Here is a 14,697-nt window from a genome sequence, read left to right as displayed (position 1 = left end):
CATCAATCTACACACAATAACTCATAATGACAAAGCGAAAACAGGTTTTTTGAAATGTTTGCAAATGTATAGAAAACTAAAATATCTTATTTACATAAGTATTCAGACACTCCACTATGAGATCCGAAATTGAGCTCAGGTGCATCCTGTTTCCATTGATCATCCTTGTGATGTTTCTACAACTTGATTGGAGTCCACCTGTGGTAAATTAAATTGATTGGACATGATTTGGAAAGGCAGACACCGGTCTATATTAGGTCCCACAGTTGACAATGCATGTCAGAGCACAAACCAAGCCATGAGGTTGAAGGAATTGTCTGTACAGGTCCGAGAAAGGATTGTGTCGAGGCACATATCTGGGAAAGGGTACCAAAATATGTCTGCAGCATTGAAGGTCCCCAAGAACACACAGTGGCCTCCATCATTCTTAAATGGAAGAAGTTTGGAACCACCAAGACTCTTCCTAGAGCTGGGTGCCAGGACAAACTGACCAATCAGGGGAGAATGACCTTGGTCAGGGAGGTAACCAAGAACCCGATGGTCACTCTGACAGAGCTCCAGAGTTTGTCTGTGGAGATGGGAGAACCTTCCAGAAGGACAACCGTCTCGGCGGGACTCCACCGATCAGGCCTTTATGGTAGAGTGGCCAAACAGAAGCCACTCATTAAAAGGCACATGGCAGCCCGCTTGGAGTTTGCCAAAGGGCACCTAAAGGACTCTCAGAACATAAGAAACAAGACTCTCTGGTCTGATGATACATCTATTGAACTCGTTGGCCTGAATGCTAAGTGTTACGTCCTGAGGAAACCAGACACCACTCATCACCTGGCCAATACCATCCCTACGGTGAAGCATGGTGGCGGCAGCATCATGCTGTGGGGATGTTTTTCAGCAGCAGAGACTGGGAGACTAGTCAGGATCGAGGGAAAGATGAACAAAGTAAAAGAGAGATCCTTGATGAAAACCTGCTTCAGAGCGCTCAGGACCTCAGACTGGGGCGGAGGTTCACCTTCCAACAGGACAAATACTCTAAGCACACAGCCAAGACAACACAGGAGTGGCTTTGGGACTCTGAAAGTCTCCGAATGTCCTTCAGTGGCCCAGCCAGAGCCCGGACTTGAACCCAATGGAACATCTCTGGAGAATCCTGAAAAAAGCTGTGCAGCGACGCTCCTCATCCAACCTGACAGAGCTTGAGAGGAACTGCAGAGAAGAATGGGAGACACTCCCCAAATACAGGTGTGCCAAGCTTGTAATGCCAGTAAAAAAAAAAACATTTCTAAAAACCTGTTTTTCCTTTGTCGTTATGGGGCATTGTGTGTAGATTGATGCGGAACAACAACTTAATCCATTTAAGAGTAAGGCCGTAATGTAACAAAATGTGGAAAAAGTGAAGGGGTTCCAAAACTTTCCGAAGGCACAACTCTTGACCATACAGAGCCCTGTGAGGAATCGGGCGCCATTTCAGATGCAACCAGAGTCAATAGTGTGCATAGAAACCTGATCAAGTGTGCTGTGTACCAATAGCAGAACTGGAGGAAGAGTTTGAACGGCTTTCTCTGCCTGCCTGGTACCGTCATGGTTTTCATGGATCGCAATGTCAACTAAAATCAGAACACTGGTATTCAATTACCGGCCATACAAACAACAAGCTTGCTATAGAATTCTACATTCATGTTTGGAAAATTCCCATTCCCAAGCGAGTCATCCTATTTATTTATTTATTTTATTTCACCTTTATTTAACCAGGTAGGCTAGTTGAGAACAAGTTCTCATTTACAACTGCGACCTCTGGTCAAGATAAAGCATAGCAGCGTGAACAGACAACAACACAGAGTTACACATGGATGTTGATGGGCTTTTTCATATGACATCATACAAATGTCTAGGTCCAATCACACAACACATTTCTTTGTGTAGATGTGTCTTGCGTCAATGCTTTTTTTTGCTTGTTTTGTAAAAATGCCAATTAGTGTATCCACTATGACCCAGGTTCGCCCTGTATAAAAGCATCGGTCCTCGTCACCCACAGCTGACCTCCTGATCCTCAACCCACTCGCTCTAGTTGCCAGATCCTGCTCTGCAATGGCCTATAGTCTGCCTGTCACTATGGCCAAAATCACAGCCTGTTCTGTTCACTGCTCAATAAAACTGACTTCTTTGTTTGCTCAATCCCGTGGCTTGGCCTGCTCAGTTTCACTCCGACAGCTGAAAGAGAACGCCAAAAATACAGCTTTAAAAATGTCACTAACTCTTTACCAGACAGACTTTGGGGTGAAATTCCATTAAGCTTAACACAAAAACACCCTTCATGGGTTCCTCAGATATAAACTGAATCAATAGCCTGATCCCAGATCTGTTTGTAGATTTGGCATGACAATGCCCATAGGCGTTGGCTATACAGCACAGACAGATCTGGGACCAGGCTTCTGAATCTAAGCTTATTGATCAATAACTAGTCAGAAATAGGCAATAAAGAAATATTTACCCCATGTCCAGGAAGTAAACAAAGAAGGAAATGGTTAGATTGTACAGGAATCAAATGATCTTTTAAGGCAAGAAACCTTTATCTGCAACTAAGATGCTCATCATCTTAGATAAATAATCTCTCTATACATTTACAGGACATGATTATTCTCAAAACACTGAAAATGTCTCTCGTTCTTCCTCTCCCTGCCATTCCTCACTGTTTCACAGTTTCACTTTTCTCCAGTCGTCTCTGTACATGCCTCCTCATGACAACCGCGGTCAGGGTGCTACATAGTGCTAGGGCGAGGAAGGATACACCGGCGAACCACAGCTGCCTCTCCCCATACAACTGCAGCACTGTATCCCTCCGACTGCCATAGTCCAGGAAAAGGGCCTCCAGCTGACACAGCGTACACAGAGACAGGAAGAGGTGGAAGATCTGGTGACCCTGACCCATGATGTCACAATGCCCCGGGAAGAACCTCTCAGGAACAGGGCAGGAGAAGAAGAAGGCTGCAAGCAGGAAGGCGGCCATCTAAAAATGGAGGACCACAATGGAAACAAGTCAGTTGACTCTGTGAATTGTGTTTGTTTAAAAAAAAATCCTCAATCATTTTTGTGTGTGTTGTATTCTCACGGCTCAGGCAACTCTATGGGCCAGTTACCCAGACACAGATGGGAGCTTCTCCATTGACCATGCTTTGTAGACTAGGACTTGGCTTTCGTTATCTGTGTCTGGGAAAATCGGCCCATAGAGTTGCCACAGCCATGATAATTCCCTCCATTCATTCACCCCCCCACCTGCAGGGCGTGGAGTGGCAGGGCGGGGTCCTGACCCCAGGGTACGGTAGCCAGGCGGTGGGCTACAGGGCTGATGTCCAGGAAGTAGGCCATGCTGGTGGGGATCAGCTGGCAGATCTTCCTCCGGAGCGGGTAAGGCCGGCGGTAGCGTGACTTGGCAAAGCAGCAGCTGGCACAGGACAGCCAGCCAAGTAAGGCAGCACCAGGGAGGAACCAGAGCCCTAGAGGTAGAACAGTTTGTCATTCCACAGTATTAAGAATAGGGTGATATTGCCATTAGATGCTGATCCTGGGTCACTTTTGCATTCCCCCCCCACTAATGGTTAAAGTTAGGATCGAGGGAGGAGAAGCTGATCCTAGAACAGTGTCTAGGGGAAATTTCACCCCGGAGCACAATTTTACAACAATCGGCAATACATATTACAGATTTAAAAGCCACCATGTGGGACCACTTAGTAAGTGTTAAGAGACTGTAATCCTCCGTAGGCAATTATAACACAACATCAGAATCAGGTACGCTGAAAACGAAACACAATGTACCTAAGGCATCCAAAATGGCATTCTTTTCCCTTTTGGGCCCAGGTGAAAAGTAGTGCACTACATCGGGCGTCACTTGGGATGCGGCAGACAGGTTGAATAAAGTGCACTAGAGTGTGGAGAGAAAGCGTGTTGCCATAGCAACAATAAAAAACACAAACTACCTACGGGGCTCTCCCTCCAGGCTGGCTCAGAGCAGTAGAAATAGTGAGCCAGGGAACAGCCATACTGATACACAGACACACCCACGTAGTCCAGGAAGAACAGAGTATAGTGAGCCAGCTCAGAGTGGGACTGAAGCAGGTGGGCTGCTACGCTACAACACAAGTAGGTGAGGGCAGACAGTATGTACAGGCAGAGAGGCAGGGACGCCGAGTCTAGGGACAATCCATAGGCCCAGACGCGTAGTAGCACCAGGGGACCTGCCAGAAGGTGTGTCCAGACGTTGAGGGATTCATTGTGTCTCTGGAAGAGGCTGAGGACGTAACAGCGCCAGTCTTGCCCCACCGGGCGGTAGCCAGAGAGGATGTAAGGCTCCTGGAACAGAGTGGGGACGCAGGACACAGGGACGGTGGGGCTGGGGGAGGGGAGGGTGGGGAGTGAAGAGGGGAGGATGTCTGAGAGGTGAGGCAGCCGGCTGAGCTGCTTCACACTCAGAGTCAAGGTACTGAGACGCCCCAGGGCTCCGCTGGACATGATGATGGAGAGGTGGGGCAAGGGAAGGAAAGAGGGATGGAGGGAAAGAGGTGGGAATGGGTATAGAGGAGGAGTAGGGTGGAAAGTTGATTTGGAAAGACTTGGGTTTTGCTGTGGAAACAGAGAGAAACAAAATGCAGTTAAGATTATTTAAGAATCAAAGTATAGAGTAGGTTGTATTGAATTCTGTATTATACCAACAGTAGAAACTAGGTCAAAACCGATGCTGCTTAAAATGAGGCAGGCTGACAGACACACATTTCTCACATAGCTGGTCATCTGGGAATTGGTTCACCGGTCTGTCAGCTTACACTGGGAAGCAGGTAGGTAGGCTAGCATGCAGCAGAGAGCAGGCATGCAGTCATACCTGGAAATTGTTACCTCTGGCCTGCTACCTAACCCAGTACCCTAGTCTCACTGCCTCCCTTGACACCCCACCCACACACTACGGAATGACAACAGCCACCCTATCTATGGCGTCAGCAGCGATACTAATAAGCACCTACGGAGACCAAAGACAAACATATACACCCAGAGAATACAAACCAAGCCAGGATTGTGACTGATACAGTGCCAACCTGAAAGGGGACACTTCTGAAACTCCTAACAGCCACCTTACCTTCCTCACATTAAGCGTGATTGTGTCAGATATTAGTGGTGACATTTCCCTTATTTGAAAAACTTTACAACCGGGGTTGTCATTTATGGGTGAAATGCTTCTACAATTAGCCTGGGTAGCCAGTCTGTTTGAGATATCATTCCACTCCTTGTTATCATGCGTTCGACAATAGCCTGGGTAGCCAGTCTGTTTGAGATATCATTCCACTCCTTGTTATCATGCGTTCGACAATAGCCTGGGTAGCCAGTCTGTTTGAGATATCATTCCACTCCTTGTTATCATGCGTTCTACAATAGCCTGGGTAGCCAGTCTGTTTGAGATATCATTCCACTCCTTGTTATCATGCGTTCGACAATAGCCTGGGTAGCCAGTCTGTTTGAGATATCATTCCACTCCTTGTTATCATGCGTTCTACAATAGCCTGGGTAGCCAGTCTGTTTGAGATATCATTCCACTCCTTGTTATCATGCGTTCTACAATAGCCTGGCCCCAGATCTAGGATCAGGTTACTTGTACAAGGGGAGAAAAGACTAGAAAGACAGGGATGAGGCAAACAGCATTCTAGCCAATACAACTACAAAAACAGATGAGGCAAACAGCATTCTAGCCAATACAACTACAAAAACAGCTGAGGCAACAGCATTCTAGCCAATACAACTACAAAAACAGATGAGGCAAACAGCATTCTAGCCAATACAACTACAGATGATGCAACAGCATTCTAGCCAATACAACTACAAAAACAGATGATGCAACAGCATTCTAGCCAATACAACTACAAAAACAGCTGAGGCAACAGCATTCTAGCCAATACAACTACAAAAACAGCTGAGGCAACAGTATTCTAGCCAATACAACTACAAAAACAGCTGAGGCAACAGCATTCTAGCCAATACAACTACAAAAACAGATGAGGCAAACAGCATTCTAGCCAATACAACTACAAAAACAATTGAGGCAACAGCATTCTAGCCAATACAACTACAAAAACAGATGAGGCAAACAGCATTCTAGCCAATACAACTACAAAAACAGCTGAGGCAACAGCATTCTAGCCAATACAACTACAAAAACAGATGAGGCAACAGCATTCTAGCCAATACAACTACAAAAACAGATGAGGCAAACAGCATTCTAGCCAATACAACTACAAAAACAGATGAGGCAACAGCATTCTAGCCAATACAACTACAAAAACAGCTGAGGCAACAGTATTCTAGCCAATACAACTACAAAAACAGATGAGGCAAACAGCATTCTAGCCAATACAACTACAAAAACAGATGAGGCAACAGCATTCTAGCCAATACAACTACAAAAACAGATGAGGCAAACAGCATTCTAGCCAATACAACTACAAAAACAATTGAGGCAACAGCATTCTAGCCAATACAACTACAAAAACAGATGAGGCAAACAGCATTCTAGCCAATACAACTACAAAAACAGATGAGGCAACAGCATTCTAGCCAATACAACTACAAAAACAGATGAGGCAACAGCATTCTGCACTGGCTGCGTGGAGTGTCTGTCTGTCTCTATCCATGTCAGTGGCCCATTATCAGCATTCAACTAAACCTCTAGAATCTAGAAGAAAATGACCAAAAATGGGATAAGCACAAGAAGCAATGAGAGAGAGAGAGAGTTCTAGATTAATGTAAAAGGAGAAATAATATATTAAAAAAAATGCTAGACAAGTTATTATCCTCTCATATTCAAATTATTGTTTGAAAATATAGAAATCTCACCTGTATTTCTGTATGTCCCTGAATGTCTAGACAGAACACACCTGTTGCTGGGAGCCGTCGCAGTTATCAAATACCACTACAGCGCTAGACCCCCTTCCACATCGTTTTTCATTTCTACATCGATTTCGTGATGCTGATGGTGAAGCCTATTCTCAAGCAGACAGCGAGTGGTAGCAGCACGACAGGTGAACTCTAGCAATCTACGAGTGACAGCATAGCAACCCAGCTGCAAAGAAGTGATTTGGGAGACTGGGCGTGCCTAAAAAGGTATGCTAAACGATTGGGCTAAACAGAAGAACGCCCAAAACTCAAGGACTGACCTACATTTTCCGAGGCAGTGGCGCTATGAAAAAAAAGATCTAATCCTAAAGCTACGCACATAGGGTTACGCATCACAATAAAATATATAGCCTGGGATATTTTGTGTCTCATAATATAATCACAATAGCTTATCAAAACAACCATTTTTTCATGCGCACGAGAAACGTAAAACATGATTTATTATTGAAGCATAATATAATATGATATGTTGATAATTGATTTCGAATAGCATTCTAATATATATTTTTTGCATTTTTACATGTGAATATGCAGAACCTCATTATACGTTTAAAAACCAATCAGTGCCTATGCGTTACAATACATACACTACAATGCACTACACAATTACATACTTTGCAAATAATGCAATGGCCACAGCTCGTTTTAGTTAAATAGCGTCATCTGGTGTACTATCGGTGGAAGAGCGTCGTTTGTGGGACCAGGCAATGCAAGGGGTGCTTAGAAGATATTGAACATGCGCCATAGGCAGCTGGTGCATGTTCTATAGTGTATCTTCCGAGTCTCTCTTCTTGCCATGGCAGGGGAAATTTGTTTTGGGGGGGATGGTGCTGAGGAAAAGTATATTTCTTCCTGCTCTGCTGTTGAGTATTTTTCTCCTCTCATAGAGGAGCAATAAAGATTTGAAAATATATATATATCTATTTTAAATAATATTAATTACTTTTTAAATGTTATTTATCACCACACTACGGAATGACAACAGTAGTGGGTCTGAATCACCCCTCAGTACATCTACTTCCCATGGCTCCAGTTCTGTTTGTGCTCTTACCAATGTCAAGGATGTCACGCTGCCTGCTTAGCGGGTATCACTTCCTCCCGATTCGTCCCGTACCTGGCTCGAACCATCCTCCCTCAGGCATATTAGCTGATCTAATGCTTGCTCGTGATTTTACACAAGCGGGACATAAGGCTGAGTAAGTTTTACACATCGTCACGTGCTACACTAACATGAAAATGATACATGAAATGAGTTGGCAGCGTCGTTCGAGGGATGCTAACTGAACAAAAATATTAAACGCAACATGTCTGGTGAGTGTGCAGGCCATGGAAGAACTGGGACAATTTTCAGTTTCCAGGAATTGTGTAGAGATCCTTGTGACATTGGGCCATGCATTAACGCTGAAACAAAATTATGGCTACTGGGGGATGGCACAACAATGGGCCTCAGTACGGCGTCACGGTATCTCTGTGCATTTAAAATGCAATTGCGTTTGTTGTCTGTAGCTTATGCCTGCCCATACCATAACCCCACTGCCACCATAGGGCACCCTGTTCACAATGTTGACATCAGCAAACCGCTCACCCACATGTCGGCATACGCGTGGTCAGCAGTTGTGAGGCCGGTCTGCAGTTGTGAGGCTGGTTGAAAGTACTGCCAAATTCTCTAAAACACCTGCTTATGGTAGAGAAAATAACATTACATTCTCTGGCAACAGCTCTGGTAGACATTCCTACAGTCTGCATGTCAATTGCTCCTTCTCTCAAAACTTGAGACGTCTGTGGCATTGTGTTGTGTGACAAAACTGCACATTTTAGAGTGGCCTTTTAAAAATCCTCAGCACAAGGTGCACCTTTGTAATGATCATGCTGTTTAATCAGTTTCTTGATATGCCACACCTGTCAGGTGGATGGATTATCTTGGCAAAAGAGGAATGCTCACTAACGGATGTAAACAAATTCGGGCACAAAATTTAACATTTACATTTTACATTTAAGTCATTTAGCAGACGCTCTTATCCAGAGCGACTTAAGAGAAATAAGCTTTTTTTGTGCATATGGTATATTTCTGGGATCTTATTTCAGTTCATTAAACATTGGACCAACACTTTACATGTTGGGTTTCTATTTTGTTCTGTATAAATGACCGTTGCATCATCTTCTTTCATCATGAAGTCCTTTGAGAGGCTAATTAAGGATCATATCACCTCCACCTTACCTCACACCCTAGACCCACTACAATTAGCATACCGCCCCAACAGGTCCACAGATGACGCAATCGCCATCACACTGCACACTGCCCTATCCCATCTGGACAAGAGGAATACCTATGTAAGAGAGGTCAACCGATTTATGAGGACCAAACAAAAACGATACAGATTAATCGGCTGATTTAAAAAAATATATATATATTTGTAATAATGACAATTAAAACAATACTGAATGAACCCTTTTATTTTAACTTAATATAATACATAAATACAAATCTATTTAGTCTCAAATAAATAATGAAACATGTTCAATTGGGTTTAAATAGTGCCAAAACACAGTGTTGGAGAAGAAAGTAAAAGTGCAATATGTGCCATGTAAAAGAGCTAATGTTTCAGTTCCTTGCTCAGAACATGAGAACATATGAAAGCTGGTGGTTCCTTTTAACACGAGTGTTCAATATTCCAAGGTAAGAAGTTTTAGGTTGTAGTTATTATAGGAATTATAGGACTATTTCTCTCTCTACTTTTTTACTATTTTTTTTTTTACTATTGGATGTTCTTATAGGCACTAAAGTATTGCCAGCCTAATCTCTGGAGTTGAAGTCATAAACAGCGCTGTGCTTCAAGCATTGCGATCAGAAAAGTGCTGTTTGAATGAATGCTTACGAGCCTGCTGCTGCCTACCACAGCTCAGTCAGACTGCTCTGTCAAATATCAAATCATAGACTTAATTATAATAAACACACAGAAATATTAGCCTTAGGTCATTAATATGGTCAAATCCGGAAATTATCATTTCAAAAACAAAATGTTTATTCTATCAGTGAAATACAGAACCGTTCTGTATTTTATCAAATGGGTGGCATCCCTAAGTCTAAATATTGCTGTTATATTGCACAACCTTCACTATTATGTCATAATTATGTACAATTCTGGCAAATTAATTACTGTCTTTGTCAGGAAGAAATGGTTCTCAACGAGCCAGGCGACCCAAACTGCTGTAAAATAACCTGACTCTGCTTGCACAGAGCGCAAGAGAAGTGACACAATTTCCCTAGTTAATATTGCCTGCTAACATGAATTTCTTTTCACTAAATATGCAGATTTAAAAAATATATACTTGTGTATTGATTTTAAGAAATGCCTTGATGTTTCTGATTATTGGTGCAACAACAGTGCTTTTTACGCGAATGTGCTTGTTAAATCATCACCCGTTAGGCGAAGTAGGCTGTGATTTGATGATAAATTAACAGGCACCGCATTGATTATATGCAACACAGGAAAAGCAAGTTAACTACACATGTTTAATGAAATTATTAGTTTAACTCGTGATTATGTTAAGATTCATTGTTATTTATAAGATAAGTTTATTGCTAGCTAGCAACTTAACTTGGGTCCTTGCTGCACTCACATAACAGGTGGTTAACCACGCAGTCTCCTCGTGGAGTAACAGGTTGTCAGCCTGCCACGCAGTCTCCTCGTGGAGTAACAGGTGGTCAGCCTGCCACGCAGTCTCCTCGTGGAGTAACAGGTGGTCAGCCTGCCACGCAGTCTCCTCGTGGAGTAACAGGTGGTCAGCCTGCCACGCAGTCTCCTCGTGGAGTAACAGGTTGTCAGCCTGCCACGCAGTCTCCTCGTGGAGTAACAGGTGGTCAGCCTGCCACGCAGTCTCCTCGTGGAGTAACAGGTGGTCAGCCTGCCACGCAGTCTCCTCGTGGAGTAACAGGTGGTCAGTCTGCCACGCAGTCTCCTCGTGGAGTAACAGGTGGTCAGCCTGCCACGCAGTCTCCTCGTGGAGTAACAGGTGGTCACAGCCTGCCACGCAGTCTCCTCGTGGAGTAACAGGTGGTCAGCCTGCCACGCAGTCTCCTCGTGGAGTAACAGGTGGTCAGCCTGCCACACAGTCTCCTCGTGGAGTAACAGGTGGTCAGCCTGCCACGCAGTCTCCTCGTGGAGTAACAGGTGGTCAGCCTGCCACACAGTCTCCTCATGGAGTAACAGGTGGTCACAGCCTGCCACGCAGTCTCCTCGTGGAGTAACAGGTGGTCAGCCTGCCACGCAGTCTCCTCGTGGAGTAACAGGTGGTCACAGCCTGCCACGCAGTCTCCTCGTGGAGTAACAGGTGGTCAGCCTGCCACACAGTCTCCTCATGGAGTAACAGGTGGTCACAGCCTGCCACGCAGTCTCCTCGTGGAGTAACAGGTGGTCAGCCTGCCACGCAGTCTCCTCGTGGAGTAACAGGTGGTCAGCCTGCCACGCAGTCTCCTCGTGGAGTAACAGGTGGTCAGCAGTCTCCACGCAGAGTAACAGGTGGTCAGCCTGCCACGCAGTCTCCTCGTGGAGTAACAGGTGGTCAGCCTGCCTCACAGTCTCCTCGTGGAGTAACAGGTAGTCAGCCTGCCACCCAGTCTCCTCGTGGAGTAACAGGTGGTCAGCCTGCCTCACAGTCTCCTCGTGGAGTAACAGGTGGTCAGCCTGCCACACAGTCTCCTCATGGAGTAACAGGTGGTCAGCAGTCTCCTCGTGGAGTAACAGGTGGTCAGCCTGCCACACAGTCTCCTCGTGGAGTAACAGGTGGTCAGCCTGCCACACAGTCTCCTCGTGGAGTAACAGGTGGTCACAGCCTGCCACGCAGTCTCCTCGTGGAGTAACAGGTGGTCAGCCTGCCACGCAGTCTCCTCGTGGAGTAACAGGTGGTCAGCCTGCCACGCAGTCTCCTCGTGGAGTACAATGTAATCGACGTCCAAAAATGCAGATTATCGATTGTTATGAAAACTTGAAATTGTCCCTAATTAATCGGCCAACCTCTAGTAAGAATGCTGTTCATTGACTACAGCTTAGCCTTCAATACCATTGTACTCTCCAAGCTCATCATTAATCTCGAGGCCCTGGGTCTGAACCCCTCCCCGTGCAACTGGGTCCTGGACTTCCTGACTGGCCGACCCCAGGTGGTGAAGGTAGGACACAACACCTCCGCCACGCTGATCCTCAACACGGCCCACAATGATGCGTGCTCAGCCCCCACCTGTACACCCTGTTCACCCATGACTGCGTGGTCACGCAAGTTTGCTTGATGATTGACGACACAACAGTAGTATGCCTGATTACCAACAACGATGAGGCCGTTTACAGGGAGGAGGTGAGGGCCCTGGCGGAGTGGTGCTAGGAAAATAACCTCTCCCTCAACGTGAACAAAAAGAAGGAGCTGATGGACTTCAGGAGACAGCAGAGAGAGAGCACCATCCACCTGTTCACCCCACTACCATCTAGAAGGTGGAGATAGTACAGGTGCATCAAAGCTGGGACAGAGAGACTGAAAAACAGGCCATCTCCAGGCCTTCAGACTGGTAAACAGTCACCACTAGCCAGCCAGTCTCCGCCCAGTACCCTGCCCTGAACTTAGTCACTGTTACTAGCTGTCTACCACCCTCTACTTTACCCAGCACCTTAGACTGTTGCCCTATGGACATAGTCATTAAACACTGGTCACTTTAATAATGTTATATATATATATATATATATACACACACACACACACAGTGGGGCAAAAAAGTATTTAGTCAGCCACCAAGTGTGCAAGTTCTCCCACTTAAAAAGATGAGAGAGGCCTGTCATTTTCATCATAGGTACACTTCAACTATGACAGACAAAATGAGAAGAAAAAAATCCAGAAAATCACATTGTAGGATTTTTAATGAATTTATTTGCAAATTATGGTGGAAAATAAGTATTTGGTCACCTATAAACAAGCAAGATTTCTGTCTCTCACAGACCTGTAACTTCTTCTTTAAGAGGCTCCTCTGTCCTCCACTCGTTACCTGTATTAATGGCACCTGTTTGAACTTGTTATCAGTATAAAAGACACCTGTCCACAACCTCAAACAGTCGCACTCCAAACTCGTTCATAAATACATGAAGAACTTTATAGACCATCTCTAGCTATACTAACTCTCTCTTCTCCAGGATGTGTTTGACCAGCTATCCTGCTCCCTAGCCCCCAGCATTCACGGTCATGAGTACATTAAGAAGGCCATCCTGTGTATGTTGTTGGGAGGAGTGGAGAAGGTTCTGGAGAATGGGTCACGCATCAGAGGAGACATCAATGTACTGCTCATAGGTACTGAGACCACTGAACTACTGTCGTTCTCTCTCTCTTTCCTTCTCTCTCTCGTTCTCTCTAATGATAATGATTATAATTATATTATTATTTTCAGTGATATTCTGATTTCATCTCTTCAGTTTTTGTTGGAAAGGGTTAACACTGTAGAGAAAAAAAGATCCCAATTTTGTGGCAAAAGGTCACAAAGTTCAAGGGGGCCGAATACTTTCGCAAGGCACTGTATGTACTGTTGGAAGTCTAGGGGCTGGGGGCTAAAATAGATCCAGGACCTAGTTAGGATAGGCATGTCTATCGCTTCACTTAATGGAAGGGAGTTATTTCCCTCTTTCTTTATATTTGTATCCTCTCTCTCTGTCCCTCTCTCTGTCTCTCTCTCTGTCTCTCTCTCTGTCTCTCTCTGTCTCTCTCTCTCTCTGTCTCTCTCTCTCTCAATTCAATTCAAGGGCTTTATTGGCTTGCAAAACATCTCTCTCTCTCTCTCTCTCTCTCTCTGTCTCACTGTCTCTCGCTGTTTCTCTGTCTCTCTGTCTTCCTCTCTCTCTCGCTCTCTCTGTCTCTCTCTCTGTCTCTCTCTCTGTCTCTCTCTCTCTCTCTCTCTGTATCTGTCTCTGTCACTCTCTGTCTCTCTCTGTCTCTCTCTCTGTCTCTCTCTGTTTCTCTCTCTCTCTGTCTCTGTGTGTGTGTGTTTTTCTAGGCTGAAGGAGTTTAAGTCCTCTCTCCTGGAGGTGTTCCGTTCCACACATGCCCAGTCCGTCGGTATGGATTCTCTGATGGAGAGTGTCAACAAGGATAGTGACGCCCCCTTCACCCTGACAGAGGTCCGGGCTGCCCTCGCTCGCATGCAGGACGACAACCAGATCATGTTGGCTGACGACATCATCTTCCTCATCTGAAGACCTGGGACAACGACATTATCATCCTCATCTTCCTCATCTGGCAGAGGTGGAGCGAGGAGAACGAAGAGGAGGAGAGGGAGGGAAGAGGTGGAGGGAGGAGGAGGTGGAGGGAGTAGAGGGAAGAGGAGGGAAAAGGAGGGAAAAGGAGGGAAGAGGTGGAGGGAGGAAGAGGTGGAGGGAGGAGGAGGTGGAGGGAGGAGAGGGAAGAGGAGGGAAGAGGGAGGGAGGAGAGGGAAGAGGAGGGAAGAGGGAGGGAGGGAGGAAGAAGAGGAGAGGGAGGGAAGAGGTGGAGGGAGGAGGGAAGAGGTGGAGGGAGGAAGAGGAGGAGAGGGAGGGAAGAGGTGGAGGGAGGAGGAGGAGGTGGAGGGAGGAGAGGGAAGAGGTGGAGGGAGGAGGAGAGGGAAGAGGAGGGAAGAGGAGGGAAGAGGTGGAGGGAGGAAGAGGAGGAGAGGGAGAAGGACAGAAGGAGAAGCAAGTCTGAATGGAAAGATGTTTTGTTTCCCGTTTGAGACCAAAAAGGATGACAAGGAATTCAGAAGAA

The 14,697-nt window shown here is 45.6% G+C and overlaps 1 protein-coding gene across 2 annotated transcripts in view; it reads right to left on the bottom strand.

The window, feature by feature from the left end:
- The window catches only part of paqr8 (progestin and adipoQ receptor family member VIII), a 9,596-nt gene extending 2,493 nt beyond the window's left edge, over positions 1–7,103 (bottom strand). Inside the window, exons 1-4 of one of the 2 annotated variants that reach the window (XM_064991690.1) lie at positions 6,871–7,103; positions 3,972–4,614; positions 3,271–3,491; positions 1–3,004 (exon numbers count right to left, since the gene is read on the bottom strand). The exon at positions 1–3,004 is cut by the window's left edge and continues 2,493 nt beyond it. In XM_064991690.1, coding sequence (XP_064847762.1) covers positions 2,684–3,004; positions 3,271–3,491; positions 3,972–4,503 — 1,074 coding nt within the window. In that variant the 5' untranslated portion in view covers positions 4,504–4,614; positions 6,871–7,103 and the 3' untranslated portion in view covers positions 1–2,683. Of the gene's footprint in view, positions 3,005–3,270; positions 3,492–3,971; positions 5,843–6,870 lie in introns of those variants that run through there. The other variant, XM_064991691.1, reaches the window with a different exon arrangement.
- Between the last annotated feature and the right edge of the window lie 7,594 nt (positions 7,104–14,697).

Source organism: Oncorhynchus masou, chromosome 16 (assembly GCF_036934945.1).
Source record: "Oncorhynchus masou masou isolate Uvic2021 chromosome 16, UVic_Omas_1.1, whole genome shotgun sequence".
NCBI lineage: Eukaryota > Metazoa > Chordata > Actinopteri > Salmoniformes > Salmonidae > Oncorhynchus > Oncorhynchus masou.
Note: the sequence above shows the minus strand (reverse complement) of the source record. Positions and strands in the feature narration are given on the sequence as shown.